The 23,319-nt window shown below is 37.9% G+C and overlaps 1 protein-coding gene across 3 annotated transcripts in view; it reads right to left on the bottom strand.

Moving 5' to 3' along the window:
• Positions 1 to 787: 787 nt before the first annotated feature.
• Fcho2 (FCH and mu domain containing endocytic adaptor 2) overlaps positions 788 to 23,319 on the bottom strand; it is a 105,956-nt gene continuing 83,424 nt past the window's right edge. For all 3 annotated transcript variants that reach the window (XM_052159974.1, XM_052159972.1, XM_052159973.1), the window contains 8 exons: positions 22,195 to 22,324; positions 13,248 to 13,359; positions 10,735 to 10,890; positions 10,472 to 10,604; positions 9,178 to 9,377; positions 8,547 to 8,611; positions 3,414 to 3,578; positions 788 to 3,128 (listed from right to left, as the gene is read on the bottom strand). In XM_052159974.1, coding sequence (XP_052015934.1) covers positions 3,106 to 3,128; positions 3,414 to 3,578; positions 8,547 to 8,611; positions 9,178 to 9,377; positions 10,472 to 10,604; positions 10,735 to 10,890; positions 13,248 to 13,359; positions 22,195 to 22,324 — 984 coding nt within the window. In that variant the 3' untranslated portion in view covers positions 788 to 3,105. The remainder of the gene's footprint in view (positions 3,129 to 3,413; positions 3,579 to 8,546; positions 8,612 to 9,177; positions 9,378 to 10,471; positions 10,605 to 10,734; positions 10,891 to 13,247; positions 13,360 to 22,194; positions 22,325 to 23,319) is intronic.

Here is a 23,319-nt window from a genome sequence, read left to right as displayed (position 1 = left end):
AGAGTATCAATACATATCAAGAGTTTATACATGTTTGGGGACCAATCAGGAAAATTAACAAAACAGAAGGGACATAGTAAGCAGAGGACTATTGTTGCTTTTATTTAAAATATTTTTTTCTTTTCTCATTTTATCATTTTGCTCCTTTCTTTGATTTTGGTTTTACTGATTTTCAGATTTGATGTTCCTAACTTCTGACATTTTTTTAAAAATAGCACTTATTTACTTGCTATCTTACTGTGTGTGTTTAAGTCAGAGAACCAGTTGAGGGAGACAGTTCCCTCCTTCCATTGTGTGTGCCTGGGGGACTGAACGCAGGTCCTCAGGCTTGGTGACAAGCACCTTTCCCAGGTGAGCCACCTCTCCAGCTTCATCAAGTTTCTACATTATATATAACTATTCCTAAGGAACTGGTTAAGAAGAAAGTCTTCACTGAAATTTACAATCAATTTAAATATATTTATAAATGTTAAAAATAATTGTTAAACATTTTTTGATACTTAAGAGATACACACCACCAAGTTTTTCTCTATAACCAGGAAAAAATCAGCAGTTCAGTTTGTATGCTTGCACAAACAGTGATCTAGGGTTCAAAACCTGCTGGGGCTCTAGCTCAGCGGGAGAGTGCTTGCTTAGCACCCACCAAACCCTGGGTTCACCCCATCACCACAAAAGGGAAAACAATTCTGGTAAAGTTCAAAGTCACTGCACATTACTTCCTCTGCCTGTGTCCTAACATCTGTAACATTCTACTAATAGGGATACAAAAACACATAAAGTCAGGTGCTAAATTATATATTACATGTTTATTAGGAATACAACTTTTATGTAAAATTTACATTTTATGAAAAAAATCAAAAATATTTACAAAATTTTGGAAGATAGATGTGCTCTAATTACAACCCAAAGTAGTAAATAACGATCCTTAAAAGCTCACATGTGTTAAGAGTTCTGTGTTTACAAATTCTTGGTTAAAGAAGCAGCTACAAAGTTATCACTATACACAAGCAAGAACCAGCTTGCTAAATAAGACAGTCTCCCACTCAATCTACTGGGCCTTTTTTTTTAAACATTAGTGAATTTTGAAATGGAAAGAAGAATCACTATAAACTTATATGGCTTTAAAACTGTAACCTGTACCCAATATAAACTTGCATGCTGACACTCAGTATGAAGGCTATGGGATTAGGAAAGTGCACAAGGTTAACCATTCCACTCATTTCAACATTTTAAGGTAATACTTGATTAAGAACAGACATTGTAGCAGTGTCAGATTTCAAATGCTAAACCATTAACTGCCCAATAAAAGCAGATTTAGTAAGATTTTAGTAAGTGTAATTGTAACTGGCATTTTAAAGAACCTAAGAGTTAGAAATTCTAATTTTGCTAGTTAGTAAAGACTGAATTGTCTTATGTTTACCTAAGTCAAACCTAAATTTAGAATTGGAGTAACACTGAATGTACAATGCTCAATTTGTATTACATACAGTGAAAAAAATAGATTTCTGCTGTGTTTAATATAGCAAGATGTTATATTAATGTCTAGTAATAAGGATTTTATTTTCTGTAAAGCTTAACAAAATTAACAAAATTAGTGGTTTATATAAATTACCAGATATTGCAAGCTATCATTTCTATGAAAAATGAAAAGGACATTGGTATTTATCATAAATTCCCATTTGTAAATTATGAAACTGCATAAAACAGTTATTTCTTTTGTTAATCAGAATTTGCTATAAAACTACTACTCAGTATGAGCAGTTCATTTTAAGAAACTCTTAACCCAGTCCCTTCACTTCAAATACCTAGTTTCACCATAAGGGAATCTGACAGTTTTCTAATTGCTAAAATAAAACAAGTGACAGTACTTCTCTCATTGCTAAAATGAGTCTTTTCAAAAAATTATTCATAAAATGCTAGAAAACTTGTGTTCACAACACAATTATGTGTAAATTCTCTTTGATAAATAGGGTCAAGGGAAATGCTAAATTACAGTTAAAATACCAGTTAACAATTTATCCCCAGATTTTCGGGACTTGTCTGCTTCATGTACTTATAATGAGGTTAATGTTGACTATCTGAAGGTACTTTATTCCCAGTAAACATACTCCATTAGGCTGATTTGTTTTTCTAGTGGCTACGGTACATCACTAAAGAAATGAGACAGAATTTTTAAGTATAAATTATCTTTTAGTTATTTTGAATTTTCTTCTCAATTACAAGCCAAAAGTATTTTAAAAATTGCAAATATCCTTTAAATATGCGTGACTACTGTATGGTCTACAAGATCCAGAGTGAGGACAGAGTGAGGCACATTAATCAACACAAACTGAGAGGCACATTTCTGGTTTTTGTTATTGTTTTAAAAGGCACACATTATGTAATCCATATAAAAATAAATTAAATCTACAGCATTAATTCATCAAAACAATCACAACTTGTATAAAGTTAATTAACTGCAGAAGTAAGTTTTTCTGCTGTCCTTTGCAAGCTTATTTTAAAACACATTGCACTTGAGAATTTCAAAAAATCATATAAAACACCATTTACACTTTATTAATAAGCTCATGAGAATCAAATTATAGGGATGTTTTTTGTTTGCATACAACTTGGACTCTGGTCTGATTACCTTATGGCACATAACTCAATCAGATTGAGTTCTGAGTTAACATTCAAAGCCTAAAAATTCATTTTCTGTTTATATTTACTCAACATCAAACTTACAGAACTTCAAAGGTAACTCTGAATCTAAATACTCATGGAAAGCTAAATAACTTTTGTGCTTGCTCTCCTGAAATTTTAGGCTTGTGACTACATTCTAACCTTTTAAAGAACACAAACACTGAAGATAATAGGCTTCATTTTAGTGACAATTTGAATACATGTGCTTCCAGAATATTGCATTTGATCATTTACTGTGTACAAAGTCATTTCAGTGCTATTTCTTTCAATGACACTTTGAAAGTGCAATTTAATGTTTGTAGTCAGCTTTCAAAGAGCAAATTTGAAAGACATCATACAAGTAAAAATAGTGTTTGGAAGGAACAGGTGAGGCAGAGTGGCAGGTGCACGCTATTCCCTTGAGAAAACCGCATTCTGGACCCATCAACAATCTGCTAAGTATCGTCCTAAAAAAAAAAAAAAAAAGAAGCAGACCGTCACAGTTACAATTCCAAAATCTACTCAAATGGCCACAGTGTTCTTTGTGTTTACAGACACAGAAGTCTAGTTCTAGCCTGTCATTTAAAAGACATTAGAATCACACTTATGCTGTTAACAGAAAACTCTCTACCTGACAACTTATGTGTGTGGGGAGGGTGGGGGAGAGATATTCCATGTTTTTAAATTATAAACTGCTAGAGCACAAGTGTTTGCCCTGCATTCTGAAAGGAGTTCCAAACATCCCAACTTACCAGTGGCAAAACGCTTCTTTACTAAAGAGAGCCTGTAGCCAGTACCAACAAGCTCAATATCTACTCCTGAGAGGGTATTTCCTTCACTAAGGAATTGCACTGCGAGTGTTGTAGGTTTGCTGGGTCCTTCTGAAAGATCAAATTTTGCTCTAAGGGATCCAGAGCCTACAAAGAAAAGAATAAAGACCTCATAAAGGTTAAAATACATTGCACACCAAATAAAACTAAATGAGCATCTAAGCCAGTGATTCTTACCCCTCCTGATGTTTCAACCCTGTAACACAGTTCCTCATGTTGTGGTGACCCTCAACCATAAAGTTATTACCTTTGTTGCTACTTCTTAACTATAATTTTGCTACTGTTATGAATCATAATATAAATATCTGATATACAACCCCACATGGGTCCCAACCATAGACTGAGAACCATTAGTCTAAGCTAAACTTACTAAGCCATGGTAAATTCATGAGATGCATACAGTAAACAAACCACTGTCCTGTTTGAAATCAAATCTTATTCAGTGAGCCAGAATTTGCACATCTTTTTTTCCCCTTTAAATGTAGAAGCACTCTGTCTGCATGTACACCTACATGCCCGAAGAGGGCATCAGATCCCTTTATAGATGGTCATGAGCCACCAAGTGGTTGCTGGGAAGTGAACTCAATTAACTGCTAAGCCATCTCACCAGTCCCCACTAAGTAACCTTAAAATCTATCCTTTTACTAACAGTAATGCTCAGAGATGAACACTACTTAGATTGATGCCTATGATACATGCATGTTACAGTGAGTCAACAAAGATGAAGGCAGGCACAGACAGTACACAGGAAACACTGGGATTGGGGAGACAAGACAGGGACAGACCCAGAACAAGACAAAGTAAAGAGAAGTGAGTGCTGAGTACCAGACCTTGCAGTCCAAAGGGATAAGAAAGAAAGGGACGAGAGGCCTGGTCAGCCTCACTATATTCTACTCATCTTTAGTGCACCATGCTCTAACCTTAAACTAAGCTAACTGGCTATTAACATCTTTTTTAAATTTTACTCATAGAACATTACCCCTTCGGTATATTTTAAGTCTTTCTTTCAGATATAGTCATTTGTTCAATGTATCCTGTAGGGAGTGGTTTTAATGTTTTTTTTTTTTTAAAGATTTATTTATTTATTATATGTAAGTACACTGTAGCTATCTTCAGACACACCAGAAGAGGGCATCAGATCTCATTACAGATGGCTGTGAGCCACCATGTGGTTGCTGGGATTTGAACTCAGGACCTTCAGAAGAGCAGTCAGTGCTCTTAACCGCTGAGCCATCTCTCCAGCCCAGTTTTAATGTTTTGATCAAGAATCTGTATGTGAACACTAAAGGTCTTATTTCCCAACTGATTTTTGATTGATCAATAAAGATGCTAAAGGCCAATGAGCTGGGCAGATAGGCTAGACTTCCAGTTTTCCCACAGGCAGGCTGGCAGACACAAGAGAAAGGAGTAGAGATTTACCATGCTTTGGAAGGAGAAAGAGTCACCAGCCATGTGAGATCTAGGGTGGAGTGGCCATTGGCTGCTTTTCTGACTGGGCCTGGAGTAGCAGGCTGGAGGTCAGAAAGGCAACAAGGGTAGATTTAGGGGGCTGAGCTGGGAGGGAAAAGAGGGTGTGATAGTTGAAAGAAACTTAGAAGAACCCGACCACTGAGCTAAAGCATATAAAAATAAGCTTGTGTGTGTGTGTGTGTGTGTGTGTGTGTGTGTGTGTGTGTGTGTGTGTGTATCTTTCATCCAAGAATCCAAGGGAACCTGGTTGGGCTGGTAGTGCATGTATCGAGAAATATTAATATCGAACTGGCGTGTTCCTGCACTTGTGCCTTTAACTCTCAGCCCCGGTGAACTGGCCGGCCATGCACTGGCATGCAATGGCTGACCTGTTTTTTATCTTGTGAAGACTCACTGGCCCAGAGCTCCCTAAACATCTCCACCCAGCACACTAGGTTCCCAGTGGCAGGTTGCAACCACGCCAACCCTGTGCTTTAAGTCCCCCACCACCTCTATGGTGCACATCTGGCAAACCCACACTTTGCTTTTGCCACCGTACCGGTCTCTCTTGAACCCAGACGGTCCACCACAAGAAGGAAAACGCAACACAAACTTGGTTCAGGAATAATGGTAACTTAATCTCTGGGTGTAACAACTAACACCTAATCTTGTAAGACTTATTAAAATCTGATTTTAATCACTGGCAAATCCTTGAGATCTTCCATGATACTAGGAAACTCTAGCAGCTACATCTTACCCCTCTGCTATCCTGGTTCCAAAAAGAAATCACTCTCTGCTGCTTCCTCTCTTCCTCCATCCAACCCCGAAGTCCTGCCTACTTGTGGTCCAGTGATTGGCTCCTTTATTCATGGGGACTGGTTCACAAGAACAGCACCAGGCCCATCTACAACACCACCTGGGCTTAAGGCGGGGTGGTAGGAACTACACGCTACAGTATCCCATTTTGACTGCAGTACAAGTAGGCAATCAGTGACACTAATGAATCTGATTAAATGGTGTCTGAAAACACATGAACATTATACAATGCTGGCATGATGGAGTGCTCATTAGGCAGAACAAGGTACTAGGATGGAGAGAAACCTGTGAGAACAGGCTTACAAGAACCACATCTATACCACAGTATCTGGAGAACAGGACACAGTGCAGGACACTTGCAGATGAGACTAGAACAGTAGCAAGGAGCAGGCCACAATAAAAAGTTTAAGACATGACCACAAGGTAACACCCAAGAAGAGAACATCTAGATTAGTGTCTCAGAAGAGAGGGAAGGGGCTAGACGCAGAGTAAGGAGACCAACTGCAGGACAACACAACAGCTTATCAGACTCTGGGTGACAGGAAAGGGGTCTGGAGTAGGGCCATGGCAAAGAACACAATATTTAAAAGGAAAGAAAGGAGACGTCTGGAAGGATTTCTAACCTAATTTAACTTGGGTTTCTAGTTAAGAAAGGGTTTCTCAACCAGAGTGCTATGATCCCAGTGAGGGCCAAAAAACTCTTTCATAGGAGTCACCTTTCAGACATCCTATATCAGATATTTACATTATGATTCATAACAGTACAAAAATTACAGTTGTGAAGTAGCAATAAAAATAACTGTATTGTTGGGGTGTCCCCACAACATGAGGAATGTATTAAATGGCCGTGGCATCAGGAAGGCTGTCAGCCACTGCGCTGGGTGACGTGCAGAGGCTTGCTCAGTAGCAGCAGTAAGACACTTTAACCCCTAAGTGAAGTTCAGCACTACAGAGAAACAGGGAATAAGATGTTGTCCCTGCTCTGTCCTATACTATCATGCCTGGTGATGCATACCAGAGTGGAGTGCAGAACTCTTTAACTATTGTTCACACAGTTTTCAGAGTTGTACACCCTTGATCAACAACTCAGCTCTGCAAAGATTCCATGCCAGCACCTGCAAGGAGCAGTTCACCCAGCAACCCTTAGGCTTTACAACTGTTTCCTGTTCCTATTCTGGGTACTGAGATAAGAGAGAAAACAGATTACTATTTTACAGTGTTTGAATCTGGGTTTTTCTTTGTAAAGGTTTAACTGACAACATGAAAATCCTATTCATAAAATTCTCCCATTTCCTCACATGGAACACTTTTATAACTGAATAACAAAAGGAAAAGTACTAAATGTGAATAGAAAATATGAATCTTATTTTTAAGAGAAAAATTCCTTTTCTGGTATATTTACAATTATCATATGCCTTTTAAATAGAGGAACAAGACATTCTCTTTTCCTTGCTGGTTGGCTGTAAGCCTAATACACAGGATTTCTGATTTACTTTTAGCATAAGTTAAAATTTTCAGTGTGGTTTACAAAAAGCTCTATAGTAGGAGAATGGTCAGTGCAGCTACTAACTAAAACTGCTACCTGTAAGTACTAGACAACAAATAGGAACTTCAGGCCTGCTTGGTTATCTCTCTAGTGCAAGTCTGATCCTGCATAAACACATATAAATAAAGAGGCAATCCAGATTTGCTGATGGTCCTTTGTATAGAAACACTGAAAAAGAAAAACCATTGATATTCTCAAAATATTCAAAATGAAAAAGTTGAACAAAATTGGAAGAGCTAAAGCACTCGCTCAGTAATAAAAATGAGTGGAGGCTAATTAGGAAGATGAGTTCTCTTTTACTAAGACAGACTAGGATTGTCTCATTTTAGGGAGTTGATTGTCACGGAAACTGTATGCGAGTTTTAAAGATACAATCTGAGGGGAGATACTGGAGGTATAACTAGCCATACAGTGAACACAGACAAATGCAGTCAGTAGGAGACAATACACTTGTTTCTCTTTAAAACTGCCACACAGAACTGAAGACTGATGTTAACTCCAAAAGGAATGAGCAGAGAGGTCCCCTCGGCAAGATGGAGCAGACAGGCGTTCTGTCAAAGCCGCTGTCCATGTGTTCCCAGAGCCATCCTCTACGTGCCTGGAGAGGGGGAAGCACAGCTACCCCGTTATCAGAGTAAGCTCAATCATTTAATCTGAGTTATCTACCTGGCGATAGTTCTGGGGTTTTTTATTTGTTTTGTTTTTTTTTATTCTATTACTAGGCATTTCTGTTATGTAACACAAGAAGTATTTTTCTTGTGGTTATAAAATTGTTATTTTTCTTATAGAGAAAACCTATTCAAGAGAAGAATAAAAGCTGTTCTAAATCTCAGCTTGTACATTCTTATGTAGGGTATTAACTTCCACCTAGTGGTCAGTTCAAGAATTGAAGACATGAAATTCCAGGAGGAAACTTTCCAGTGAATAAGCCTTTTGAAAAACAACAAAAAAACCAAAAAACAGAAGGCAAGATAAGATGTCTCAGCAATGCCTCACCAAGCCTCAAAACCTGAGTTTCCTCCTCAGGACCCACCGGGTGGAAGACAGAGAACTGACTGCAGCAAGCTGTCCTGTGATCTCACCTGCATGCACTCATATGCATGATAAACAGAGGTAGTGACAGTCATAGAAAAACAACCACGGTCAGGGGTAGCAGAGTAACACATTACTCGCCTAGCAAGCACCCACCAGGGCCTGGATTTGATCCCCAGCACAGAGAACAAAAGGGAGCAGCACACCCTTACCTCCACTGTCTGATTTCTCCGAAATCCCAGATAATTTCCAAAAGGCTTTCATTTGTTCTGCATTCCTGCAATAAGAACAAGTATCTTCAAATTCAGTCTCTTAGAGTATCTAATACATGAATGGACACTCAATAAATGTACCTCAAATATTTTTATTGTCCCTTTGGAAATAGATGTAGAACTCGCATGCCTGCCTGGAGGCTGCCTTGCTTCTCACCTTGATGATAATGGACTGAACCTCTGAACCTGTAAGCCAGCCCTAATGTAATGTTGTCCTTATAAGGGTTGCCTTGGTCCTGGTGTCTCTTCACAGCAATGGAAGCCCTAACTAGGACACACTGTTCTTTAAATTCTATGAATGCATAGCAATGTGCTTGCCACTGGTACGTGGGGGGAGAGGTGCGGGGCGGGGTGAGGGGTGGGGGTGGGGGTGTGTCAGAGATCTACTTTACATGTGTTCTCAGGAACCTTCTCATGGTTCTCGGGTTTATTAAGTCATTAGGCTTGCAATGGCAAGCACTTAACCCACTCACTCTGCCCCCTCAGCAGCCCAATTACTGTTAGTTAAGAGGTTAGAACTGTTGCAGCTGGAGACAAACCGAAATGCAACTGGAAAGCAAAGACAGTTTACCACATTGCAGGAGGAAGGGACTGCATACTTGTGACTCCTCCATCCACCGGCACCACCACCTGTATGTTGGAAAGCACACTAGGTGCGACCATAGCCTCGGGGTTGTACTTGTAGTCCACTCTCAGGTCTGTGGTGCTGGCACTGCATTTCCAGTATGTTGCAAGATTCAGGGGAGTGGACTGAATGCCATTTGATGATACCTTTAAAAAGAATCAAGCAAATAACTGTCTTTGCCTGAAGAGTAAACAAAGCACGTTCATAACACAGACACTTAAGCCTGCGGATCTGCAGAATCACGAAGCAGCAAGGAGAGTGGTTGTTCTAGGTAAAGCACTCAGTTCAGAGGCCCAGGAACAACCTACTGGCAAACTGCATGATGCAGTTCCCCAGGATCCAAGTGCAGAAAATCTGACTTGACCACACACTAGGGACAGCACCCAGAAATCAGCATTCTATTAAGTAATTTTTTATTATTTATTTTTATAAGGTCTAAAGTCTTTCAAAGAAGGATGCTAAGATTCATCATTAATTATATATAAAATTATAAAGAACTTAGATATACATCAATGAGAAAAAAGGCTCACCATGTGGATCCCCAAACCTAGAATTAATACACTTCTAATTTCAAATATTTAGTAACTTTAAACATAGTGAATGGCATAATTTCTCCTGACTCTTGAGCTTCTTTCTCAGAGGGCTCCCTGAAGCTATTTCCTTTTGTCCATGCCATTTATTTTCTAACGTAACAGTATTACTGACCATGCTTACCATCACCTGTCCCAGCACTTAACAAGCACTAATTACAAGTGTCTTTTTTAGAAACACAGTTATTTTAGTATCACGACACTATTAAAAATTCAAACATAAATGTAAAATAGAAAATTTGTCTCTAGCATGTGCAGGTATACATGCATGTGTGTTGCCTGGAATTAAACTCTTATCTAACAGTAATAAAAAATCCAGAAAAACCCATAAATACTGCAGTATTAATAGAAACTATAATTTTCTGCTATATTGAACTTTAACTGACTGCTTTGGCATTTCTTTATGAAGAACAATGATACTGGAGTTTCCTGGTTAAATTCATGTATTAATATTTAGTTTAGTCACAAATACATGGTAAACACTTTGTCATTTGGCTTAGTCATTAACTAACATATTCTCAGTTTCTGAAACAGTCTTGCACTCTTGGAATGGACCTCATTTGGCTCTAACATAGTATTCCTTTAGTGTTCTGCCAGATTCCACTGGTTTATATGTAAATTTAAGGTTGTCACAGTGATAGGGCACTCACCTGGTATTTTAATACATCTACATTATAATAAGAAGCAGCTGGATTTTGCTCTGATAGCTTCTTGAGGTAGATAGTAACAGCTTGCATGTTCATCCAAAAATCTTTTGTGTTGGAATCACATTGTGACGGATCACTATATGTGTAAGAAACATAGTTGTTAATTGACTTATGTTGGCACTGTCTTCAAAGTCAACATTATTTCACAGAGAAAACATTCCTTAAAACGAATTTCAAGGTTTATCTTGAGAGCAAAGCACACAAACCTGAACACAAGCTGTGAATTTGGAAGAATTTGTTCCAGTCTGCTGATGTTTTTCACCCTAAAGCACAGCACAGCTGGAGAGGGGTTGCTCGTGAAGACTTTAATAATTCCACTCGGAAATGATATTGTCACGTCTCCAGTGATCTTCACAATACACCTGACAAGGGAGGACATTGGCAAGTACTTAAATAAGATGCTCTAATGTCTTCTCAAAAAGTATGCTTGGCTTTAAAGGTACATGTATGTGTATGCACACACACATATATATATATATATATACACACACACACATATATGTAAGCATACACACACACACACACATATCTAAGCATATACAAACAGCCGTTCATCTATCTGCTCATACATATATTTAAATCCTTTCTTATAACTAGATTAGTCCTAGAAACCTATAATGGCATACTCCTACTATTAAACATGAGCATACTTCTGTGTGTGGGAGACATCTTTGGAGGACCTGTAAGGGGTTTCACTGGGTACACCATCACTAGCCCCTCGCAGTTATTTTCTCCTCTTAGCCCTCTGAAAGCCTGGGCTTGGTGATGGTTGCTCTTCTTGTTCTGTTTCTTCCTTTGACACTCCTGGCTCACACTGTACCGTTCAGACGCTATCCCCCTCACATCTTCAGCAGTCCCTTTGCATTTCCTAAAACCCCGAGTCTCCGGCTCACTGCTTCTCTCTCTCTGCACCACTATTCTAGCATGATTTTTTGTAAAGCTCACTATCTATCCAGTGGCCCTTTCAATATCTGTAGTCACCTAGCTCTTCAATGTCTTTCTTCCAGTGGCTCTGTCCTTGAGCTCACCCAGCCAAGCCACAGTCCCTCCAGGTTCACAGTCCTCACTCATCTACTCAGATTCCTATTTGCCTAATTCGTCCAGTCTAGTGTCATCAATTCCTCACCATCCTACCCCATTTTCATTAGTCTTTCAAACGTCATACCCTTACACACCATTTCCAGATACCCTCCTCTGCATTAGCCCTCCTTACATTCTTACTAACTGCTTAGCTCAACAGTCTTGGCTAAATGTAGCTTCCTCCCCATCTGCTCCCTTAGCATGGCCTGGTAATCCGCTCTGGTCTAGTCACTCACCCTTGTGCGGCCTCAGGACTTCTATTTCTCCTCAAGTCTACACCTACTCAGTGAGCTCCAGAATCATGTAGGAAGCTACCAACGTGTCCACATTAATAGTACTCAACAAGTACTTCCAAGTTGACATTCTAATCTCAACAAATCTTGCTAACTGTTTTCAAATTATATTTAGAGTATCTTCACCACTTATAACTTTTCCTGCTAATATTCAAGTCACCATTATCTTTTATCTGGGTTTCTGCAGCTAATCTCTTTCTGGAGTTTATTCTCCAAAGAACAGTCAGAATACTACAAAACCACAAATAACTTCATGACCTCTCAACTCAGAGTGTCCACTTGCTACCTTGTCTTACTAAAATTAAATTCCTAATTCCTTAAGATGGCCCATAACAGCCAATCTGACCTGGGACCCCTCTGGATGCATCCTCAACCACACTCCAACCTTTTCCTATTCAGTGACCTGTTTCCCTTCACTGTCTCCTGAATATTCCAAGCATGTTTTTACCCTAGATCCTCTCCCATGGTGTTATTCTCCCATGTGTGAATGGTTTGCTCCACTTTTTCAAATATCTGCTTAAAATCTCCAAAAAGCTTTTTCCCTACTGTGATTTCCCACCTTCTTACCTCCTCTCAGTAACATGTGTCAATGCACACTCTATCTGCTTCTCTGATGTTTTCTTTAATGCAAGCTCTGGAGACCTGTTTTCTGAAGTAGCTTTACTACTTATCAAGAGTCTTACTGGCGTGATAGTGCACACCTATAATCCCAAGCAATTGGGAGGCAAAGGTAGGTGGATCTCTGAGTTCTAAGCCAGCCAGGAACACACAGAAAGACCCTGTCTCATGCAGAGAGAGAGAGAGAGACAGAGACAGACAGACAGACACAGAAGGGTAAAGGGGGGAGAGAAAGAGGGGGAGAGGGATTGGGGAGGAAGGGAGAGAGAGTGTATTACACATAGTGCTCAAGTACTGTGTGAATGAATGTATGCTGAATAACACTACTTGAGACAATAGGAATGGAGATTGAAAATAGCTTGGCAAATAAATAACAGTGCTTGCTGCTCTTATACTGGACCAGCTCCTAGCAGCCACATCAAGCAGTTCATTCCCATTCCAGGGGCTCTAACATCATCTTCCAGCTTTTGTGGGTAATAGACATGCACATGGCATGAATACATGCATGCAGGGAAGATATACACAAAACAAACAAAAACAAATTCTTAAAGTAGATGTAACTTTTCTCAAAAGCAAGATGCTAAAACCTGGGTATATAAGAATATGAATATATATAACAAAGCCAACTACATAAAAAAAAAAAATCAAAGTATAATTTAAAATTTACCACTAAGCCCCAATTCCTGCCCCACACCTAACACAAGTGCTTACGTATATTTAAAACTAACTTGGTAGGATCTGCTCCTTTAAAGTAGGCATTGACAGATTCTGTAAGGGCGATGGCCACTGGTAAAGTATCCTGGTTTCCAAGGCTGACTGGGCTGGGACCCCGTGATACACCTAGAATAGACATAATTCATTTGTTAAAAGTCATTCTAGAAGACATACGCCAAGTACTAAGATTCATACCATAAACACCACGACAGATTCATGTTACATTGCCACAAAAGAACTTATTACTGGTTTCAATAATTCTCCAAATATAAACCTAGAGGTTAAGAAAGACACCATGAAACAAATTAGAACATAATGTGAAACACACACACAAGTCTAGAAGGCTATGAAACTAACTTTTAAGACACAGGATGGTTAAGAAATATCAAAAGGTAAAGGCCATTGATTTGAAAAGCGAATGTAATTACTGCAGCCTCTAAAAACCTTCAAATAACAATTTTTAAAACTATTTATTTGTTTGTTTGTTTGTTTAATGTATGTGAGTACACTGTAGCTGTCTTCAGACACACCAGAAGGGGACATCAGACCCCATTACAGATGGTTGTGAGCCACCATGTGGTTGCTGGGAATTGAACTCAGGACCTCTAGAAGAGCAGACAGTGCTCTTAACCACTGAATCATCTCTCCAGTCCAAATATCAATTTTTTAAAAGTTTAACAATCAGACACTTTAAGCCATTATATTAGATTTTTGCCTGTTATGTTTCTCCAAATAATAATAGTTCATATACTATTTATTATTACAATTCTTTTTAAATCCCTCTTTGATACTTATATATCCTAAGTATACTGACTGTTTTTGGACTGCTTGGTGTCAGACCTCTATCAGATTTTGGAGTGCTTCATATTTGGAGTATTTGCCTGCTATACCACTCCTGGGCATATACCCCAAAGATTCCCCAGCATGTAATAAGGATACATGTTCCACTATGTTCATAGCAGCCCTATTTATAATTGCCAGAAGTTGGAAAGAACCCAGGTATCCCTCAACAGAAGAGTGGATGCAAAAAATGTGGTATATCTACACAATGGAGTACTATTCAGCCATTAGAAACAATGAATTCATGAAATTCTTAGGCAAATGGATGGAGCTGGAGAACATCATACTAAGTGAGGTAACCCAGACTCAAAAGGTGAATCATGGTATGCACTCACTAATAAGTGGATATTAGCCTAGAAAACTGGAATACCCAAAACATAATCCACACATCAAATGAGGTACAAGAAGAACGGAGGAGTGGCCCCTTGTTCTGAAAAGACTCACTGAAGCAGTATAGGGCAAAATAAGAACAGGGAAGTGGGAAGGGGTGGGTGGGAAAACAGGGGGAGGGAAGGGGACTAATGGGACTTTCGGGGAGTGGGGGGTCCAGAAAAGGGGAAATCATTTGAAATGTAAATAAACATATCAATAAATTAAAAAAAAAAGAGTATTTGCATGATCTTCATCAACCTATATCATCCCTAACCTAAAAGCTTCAAATCTAAAATGTCCCCCAATCAAACTGCTTGAGGGTATTATCACCATACAAACTTTTGGATTTCAGATTTTCAATTTCTAAATTGCAAGTGTTTATCTTGTATCACAGTCCTAGATTACTTTGCCTGAATAAATGTCTGATACTAAACATCATTATTTTAAAAGGCAATTTAATTTTCATTCAGTCAAAACACCTTTTGAACTATACCACATAAGGATCGTAATTTTAAAAGCATAATAAAATACTAAACAAATTTGTGAACTAATTTAATGTTCACAGCTATTTTTAGAGTCATTGTGGCCAAATACTTGACACAACTCAAGAACAACTGTTTATATTGGCTCATGGTGTGACAGGGCTAGTCCACTGAGGTTGGCCTCAATGGACTGCTTCAACAGGATAGCATGGTGGCAAAAGCATGTGGAGGGTAGGGACAGGAAGCGAGCAGAGAGAAGGGCAGGCCCAGGCACAACCTTCAGGGCTGGACTCTCCTCTGGCTATGTGGGTCCCAGACACTTTGTACTAACATGCAAAATATCTCAAAACAGTGTCACCAGTTTGGGAGCAAAGTATTCAAACAGAATAGCAAGCATTGTTTCATATTGCTCTGTAATCTAAACTACCTCCCTCCCCGAGGGAGAAGGCACCCTGCCTTTGTCTATCTGCACAGATGTGCTCTTCAAACAGATGCTCTATGACTCCTGCAACAACTTCCCAAAGTTGAGCACTCATTTACCCATAGTGTCTAATGCCTTGCAACCAAACTTAATCTTACAAATAGTGACAACAAATGTTTTATATGCTTAAGAGGTCATGAAGATCTGTTGTTCTAGACTTTGAAGGAATTTTGATGTAAAAAGTTCTTTATTTCTATGAAAATAGCTTTAGTGATGAAAACAACATGGAGAACAAAACTGGTGTTTTTGGACGTTACCCATAGTGTCTAATGCCTTGCAACCAAACTTAATCTTACAAATAGTGACAAATGTCACTATTGACATTATGTCACTAGTGACGTTGGGAAAGGTATGCTCTCCAACATGAACAATAAATAACTCAATGTGAAAATAAGAATATCAAAATTTATTCACAAATAACAGCAGTCACTACAGGTTAAGTAAACTATATCTAAATTGCCTGGGACCAGACAAATCTTTCACATTTATTTCCAATTTGGGAATATTTGCATAAGCTCTGCTAGTTGAGCACCTCTAATCTCAGCATCTTTGCTATCTAAAAGGCTCCAGAATCTGAAGCTCTGCCAAGAATCTTCAGATTTCAGAGCATTTTGAGTCAAAGATAATTGGCAGGTACCAAGCACTTTGCTAAGGTAGCATAGAAAAATAAAAGCAGTAGCTTTTTGAATTGCAAGTCATAGTTTTGCAGAACAGAGACACGTGTGGATTAGGAATCGATAGATGTATAGAATCTCTTGTGTGCTGTATGGAAGCACCACCTGCCAATACATGGCTGATTGGCCAAGAAGCTGAAGCAGGATATGGGAAATGGTGTTCTGGTAGGCAGAGAGGAACTCTGGGATAGAGATGGATGATGAGAACTCTGAGGAGAGAGACACATGAAACTGAAAAGAGGTAAGCAGCCCTGTGGCACTCATAGAATAATGAATGAGGTAATTAAGTTACAAGTTATTTTGGGAAGTGTGGCGGGGGTAGGGGTGGAGTGGGGGTTGGAGGTGGGAGGAGCAGTTACTGGATAGTTATGAAGAGGACAGAGCAGCTTTTATGATCCTGATCAAAGGATATAAACCTTTACACATCAGCTCTACTATTTATAAGAGCTAGAAAATAGGAACAGCTTTGATATCCATCAAGAGTGGATAAAGAGTGGATATATCTGGTAGTATATACAGAATTTTATTCAGCCATAAAGAAAAATAAAATTACAACATTTGCAGAAAATGGATAAAAAGGGAACTCATGTTTAAAAAAAAGCAAGACTCAAAGAAAAATACATGTTTATTCTCTTTCACATATGAAACCTCTATTTAAACATGTATATATGGACTATTTGTGTGTGCAAAGGTATGTTTGTTTGTAGGTCATAAAACTAGAAAGAGGACAGTGAAGGGGGAATGAGACCTTAAGGGCCATTAGGGAAAAGAGGGTAATAACAGAAAGGGAACTATTGGAGAAGAGATAAAGGGATATATGAAAGAGAGAGGCAAGGAGAACAGCAGGGGAGGGAAACAAAAATATATAAAAAATGACACGAGGAAATTTGCATATTAATATAAAAATTAATTTTAAAAAATCCCACCACTGTCAAAATTCAAAAGAAACAATTGTGGTCACTCTGAATACCAAAATGACCCTGAACTGATAAAAACATATACAAGTTTAAATCTGTATTTTAAAATATTAGGTAAAATATAATGAATTATAAGCTAGGCCTTGAATCCCAACACTTGGGAGGCAAAACCAAGTAAATCTCTGTAAATTAGAGACCAGCCTGGTCTACAGAAGACTCCCAGGACAGCCAGGGCTACACAGTGAAACCCTCTCAAAAAAAAAAAAAATTAATGGATGGATAGGATGGATGGGATGGATTGATGGACACATGGGGTGGGTGGATGGATGGACGGATGGACGGACAGGACAGGACAGGACAGGATGAATGGGAGGGAGGGAGGGAGGGAGGGAGGGATGGACGAGATGGACGGACAGGATGGGATGGATGGGAGGATGGAGGGCCGGCAGAACAACAGAAAGACAGGAAAGGGATTAATCAAGAGGAAAGAATTTGAACATACAACTGAGAAAATTGTTAAGAAAAATGCCAGTTAAGTATGAGTTTATTGATTAAGTATAAACACATGTTTATAGACAGACGTGTCTCTATAAAACCTAAACTTGAATTCATCAACTTTTTTCTAACATTCTAAAGTAGAAGGTCATCAGAATGGAAGGACAGCACAATTTTAGGGAAAAATAAAGGCTCTTTTCACCTTAACTATTTATTTTTTTAAATTCTAGTAAAATACGTAACAAAAGTTGTGGTCTTAACTCCTACCTCCATTATTTTCTTTGACTTTTTGAGGCAGGGTCTTCCTGGTCTTACCAATTTTTAGGTACATGGTTAAAGTACAAAGAAATAAAACAAATAATACTTCACAACCATCACATCATGTATTTCTATAACTTTCAATCATACAAAACTACTCACACCCATATTTTACCTACATCTGGCAACTATCACTGTAGTTTCTGTCCATGAACCTGACTCTAAGAACCTCATAGAGATTAGATCAAATATTTGACAGCACGATGTACTGAATAACTGTGGTATGTCAGAATTCTCTTCCTTTCTAAGGCTAAATAATATTCTATGACACATACATATTACATTTTTTTATGCTTCCATTTTTTGCTACTGTAAATGCTATGGTAAGTGGTACTGCTATAAATGAGTGTAAAGAAATTACATGTTTGAGTTCCTCCTTTTCATTCTTTTGGATGTGTACACAGATGTCAAACTGCTGGATCATACAATTAATTTTGTTACTTTTCTGATGAGCTGACATTCTGTTCTCCACTATGGCTATACAATATATAGTCCTACCAACAATGCAAAAAGGTTCTCAATTTTCACCAAATCTTTGCCATGTATTATTATGCTTTTTTTTTTTTTTTTTTGATTTGTCTTGTCTGGCAGTAATTAGGATCAAACTTGAACTTGACAAAGAACTTGACAAGCAAGGTTTATGATTTATGTCCCAGTGCAATAATTGTCTTATTAAGAAGAATTACATAGCTGGTCCTCTGAACCTCAAGGTTCTACATTTGTAGGTTCAGCACACAGGGTGTGAGAACACACTATTTTCTGTTGTCTTCATTTCCTAAGCAACACAGGATAACAACTAACATAGCACTTATCTTGTTCTACATATTCTAAGTGATGTGAAGACGATTTAAAGTAGACAGGAGGCTGTGTAAAGGCTACAATGGCCATTTGATATAAGGAACTTGAGCAGCCATGGCTTTTTTTTTTTTTTCTCACTACAAGGTTGTAAAAACTAGTCCCTTATGGTACCATAAACATGAAATTCATATTTTCCTTTGAGTAGCCCACAAATACTTATCAGCACATAGTCAAAGATAAATTAGCACCTGCTATTCCTTTGTCTATAAAAATCAAAAGAAACACGGCTGAGAAGATAGCTCAGTTGATAAAGTGCCTGCTACAAAAGTGTAAGGACCTACATTTTGACAGCCAGCCCCCATACAAAGAAGTTGGGCCTGGCAGTGCATGTTTACAACCCCAGGTATAAACTAGAGGTTGGAGGACAGGTGGAGCCCAGAACTTGCTGGCCAGTCAATTCAGCAAAATTAATGAAGACCCTGTCTCAAAAAATTAAGATATACAACAATCAAGGGTCACATCTGCTACTGACCTCTGGTCTCCATGTGCACACCTGTAGGTATATGTGCACTCATGCAGGCGCGCGCACGCGCACACACACACACACACACACACACACACACACATACACACGCAGAGAGAGAGGCGGGGGAGAGAGGGAGGGAGGAGGAATGCTCACAGACAGAGCAACTGACAAGCAGGTTTTGTACACAATACTAAACTAAAAAAATATTTTACCAAGTCAGTTATTCATTAAAATTTTCCAATTTGGTCATATGATGGTAATTCTTGAATTTCTCCATAAACTGTGATGCTTCTTATGAAATACAGGCAAGCAAAGAGTTAGAAGGTTAGGGGGAGCTCAAAAACCACTTTACCATTTGGTATATTTGCATTTCTGTTTTATTTTTTGGTTTTGGTTTAATCACATTTTTGTTTTCAAAAACATAATGTACATGTAGACTTCAAAATAATGAACTTGCAAAGGAAATATTTACCTATCTAAAATATAAGCTTATTTTATATTTCTATTTAAGCATTTTTTTGGAAGTGAAAATAATCTGTACTCTTAATAAGGACACTTTCATTTCCAGTTTGGTTTAACTGCTTCATATTTAGAAAGCATTACTTCTGAAAATACAAAGCATGTAAGCATCTAGGATAAACAGGATACAGAGTACTTTCCTTCAACACTGAGTATTTATGTATAGTTCCTTTCAGGACCGTATCCATGTGGCCTTTGCTCTCATAGTGCAAGTATTATTTACTTTTATTTTATGTGTATGCATCAGTGTTTTGCCTGAATGAATTGAGTGCATACAACACCTAGAACTACAGTTGTTAGTCAGCACGAGGATTCTGGGAATTGAAACCTGGTCCTCTGCAAGAGCAGCCAGTGCTCTTAACTGCTGAGCCAAGTCTCCAGCCCTTTTTATAACATTGCTGAGGATGATATACTTTGTTTCTTTTCTAATCACTCTATTCTGAGAGCTTGAGAGTTCCAATCTGTTGATCTTTAACATTTAGGCAAGATGGAAGAAAATGCAAAATCATGTATGCATTTTTATAACCAAAGACCTGATCTCATACGGTGACATACTGAACATAATTAGCACCAAATTGAGATAGTTAATCTTAGGGTTATTCTTAACTGCTGATACACACCATACATTGCTGGAAAAGGGAAAAAATAAGTGAAATATTTTAGGAGAATTAGTCACATGTATATTTGCTTCTGATACAATACCTGGTGTTGTCTCACAGTGCTTTTCAATTTCAGAGAGTGTCCCAATCAAATTATCATCTTCTATCACATTTAAATAAGATAAAATATTGCAGGGAAAGAAAACATTTTCAAGAAACAAGAAAAATCAACAACTTCAAATCTCAACAGAGCTGAACAGTCATAATAAAGAAAGAACTTTTTAGATGGACTGAAGACCACTAGTGCAAAAACTTGGTATCCACCTGCCTTGCCTGTCTCATCTCTTGTCACATGCTATTATATATCCTATTGTCAACATCAGGGACTAAAACAATAAACAAATACATACCCCCAATCAAAATCAACTTAGCATTTCTATCACAAAACCTTCTGAAACAGGCAAATCTAATGGATTGTATGCATCCCAGGATAGATGGGACTGCAACCCAACATGTCTATATATCACAATAGCATGAAGATGTCAAAAAGCTGGACATACCCATATGCAAAGAAAAGGCTAGTGCTTATTTTGGTTACTCAAGCTACCAGCTGAATTTCTAGTAGAGCCAATCTTTTCTTATGATTAAAGTATAAAATTTGTGAAAACAAAACTAAGAAAACCACATGTATGAACAAAAATAAGTTGTTCATTCAAAGAACAAACTTATTAGTTATACTCAATTAAATAACTTTAAAATGGGAAAATGTACAAGGTATATAAAATAAAATGGTCATATTTCTGTCACGCCTATACTCATGCAATCATCACACCAACAAGATCCATTTCTTAGAAGTCAGCTTTGATAAATTAAACCAGATTTAATTATATTAGTTTAATTATAGGTATTCATAAAACAGCATTTGCCACAATCACCTAGAAAGCATGTAAAGCCTGGGCCTCCAGTCCTGAGTGTCTGACTTTAAGTGTCTACATTTCTTTTAGGGCCCAGGTGACAGACACTGTAGGAGCAGGACGGCGAGAAAGAGCAGCTATTACTGAGCCGCAGAGGGCTGCAGTGGGAGCCCAGCGGGTGCGTCTCAGCAGCTTTGTGTTTGTTTTCAGTGACAATGGGTTAGGAAATAATAAGAACTTGTAAGGAGCCTGAATAAAGGAGACAATGCTAAGAAATTATTGGGTAAAATCTAGATGCAGCAAAACATTTGTTTTGCTTGGTAAGGTTTAAAGTATATAAATAATTTCAGCCCAATAACTTATTTTTAATATTTGTGATTAAATTTCTATAAACTAAGTAATTCACCACAAGCACACAACATTCTTTCATTGAATAAACAGTTCCGAGAAAATGATTTTCAAATACAAACTTTGTTTTCCTTTTTTGTGTATGTTTGAGTGTATGTATGTGTACAACATTTTAAATTAACCTATGTCAAGATCCTCCAGAAATGAAGTTACAGGTAGCTGTGAGCTGCCATGTTTGTGCTGGAATCAAGCCTACCAGAGCAGCAGGCACTCTATTAACACTGAGCTGCCTTTTCAGGCCCCAAACACAGACTGCTCCTCTGCTGACAGGGTTTCCATAGTACACAAAGAACACAGACTGCATTAAGTTGGACTAAGCAATTTTTCTTAAATAGATTATTCGAGGCCATTTACTCAAAGAGCTGACACTCATCTCTGTATATAAAACTAAAAAATGTAAGGCCTTCTAAACAGTATTTTGGGTACTGGGTGGTGGGCAGGGGCAGGGGCAGGCAGATCTCTGTGAGCTCCAGGTCAACCAGGGCTATATAGAAAGATCTTGCTTCCATAAAACAACAACAACAAAAAAAAAAATATGTGTATGGATATTTTTTACTTGTGTAGACGTAAATCCAATGTTTTGAGCGCTAACTTTCAGGATCAACAATAGCCACTTACCTACTGTTGGAGTATTGGCAGCACTCAACGAAGCAGACGAAGAGATAGAGGAACTGCTCTCTGCCCGGGCTAAGGGAGCAGTAGGAGGTGGGCTGGTGTTGGAAGATACAGGTGGGCTGAATGGCCTGGGCTTAAAAACAAAAAGTTATTTATCAAATGCTAAAAAAAAAAAAAGTTCTCCTTCCTTGTCAGAGAAAAATTTTAAGTCTTAACAAACCATTCAACTTTACCATGAGTTTCTTTAAACTACGTGTTAGAAGTTATGTCAAATCACTTCCAAGAATATACTGAAACTTGAAAAGGCTATTTTAAAACAATGCTATCAAGGTTTGGACTTAAAATATTCTCTGTATTTTAAAAGTATACTTAATATAGTACTCATAAGTGAAATAAAAGTTCTTCATATACTATCAAACTGCTTCCCAGAAAGATTATGTACACTATTTCTATAAACATGAGATCCTCTGTATCCTAACAGTAATAACAGATAAGTCATAAAATAAGAAAAAAACAATTTTTAAAGGTTCTAGTTAATTTTTAAAAGGTTGTTTTCAATCTTTTTGTTTTACTGTTTTATGTGTGTGTTGGTGTGCCTGTGTTTGAATGGAATGGGTATGTGAGTGCCCGTAGAGGCCAGATAAGGGCATTTGCATCCCCTGGGCTGGAGTTATAGGGGTTGTAAGTTGTCCAAAGTAGGTGCTACTACTTTTAAAGAAATTTGAAAACTATAAAGCAAAAATAATCACAAATAACATTTCCAAAATATCCAAGTAAAAATAACAGATATGTAAAATATAAATTAAAATGTATGCTTCATAACTTTTTAAGTCACCACCTGTACTCTACAATGTCCTTACAATTTTACACCTTCCCTAGTCCATCTTCCCTAGGACTCTTAATAAAACTTATTTAAAACAGGCATGAAGAGCTAATATGTCTGTCCTTATAGTAACTGATAATTTACTGTCTAGGGTCAAATATTTATGCATTAGGGAAACAATAAAAGAATATATACTAAAATATTAACATAGTTTCGTTAGTAATATATTGAGGAGATTCAATTTTTTGTATTTTTTTTTATTTTTCAACATGATTTAGAAGCAAGAAACAAGTTTTATAAACAGA

The sequence above is a fragment of the Apodemus sylvaticus genome, chromosome 16 (genome assembly GCF_947179515.1).
Source record: "Apodemus sylvaticus chromosome 16, mApoSyl1.1, whole genome shotgun sequence".
NCBI lineage: Eukaryota > Metazoa > Chordata > Mammalia > Rodentia > Muridae > Apodemus > Apodemus sylvaticus.
Note: the sequence above shows the minus strand (reverse complement) of the source record. Positions and strands in the feature narration are given on the sequence as shown.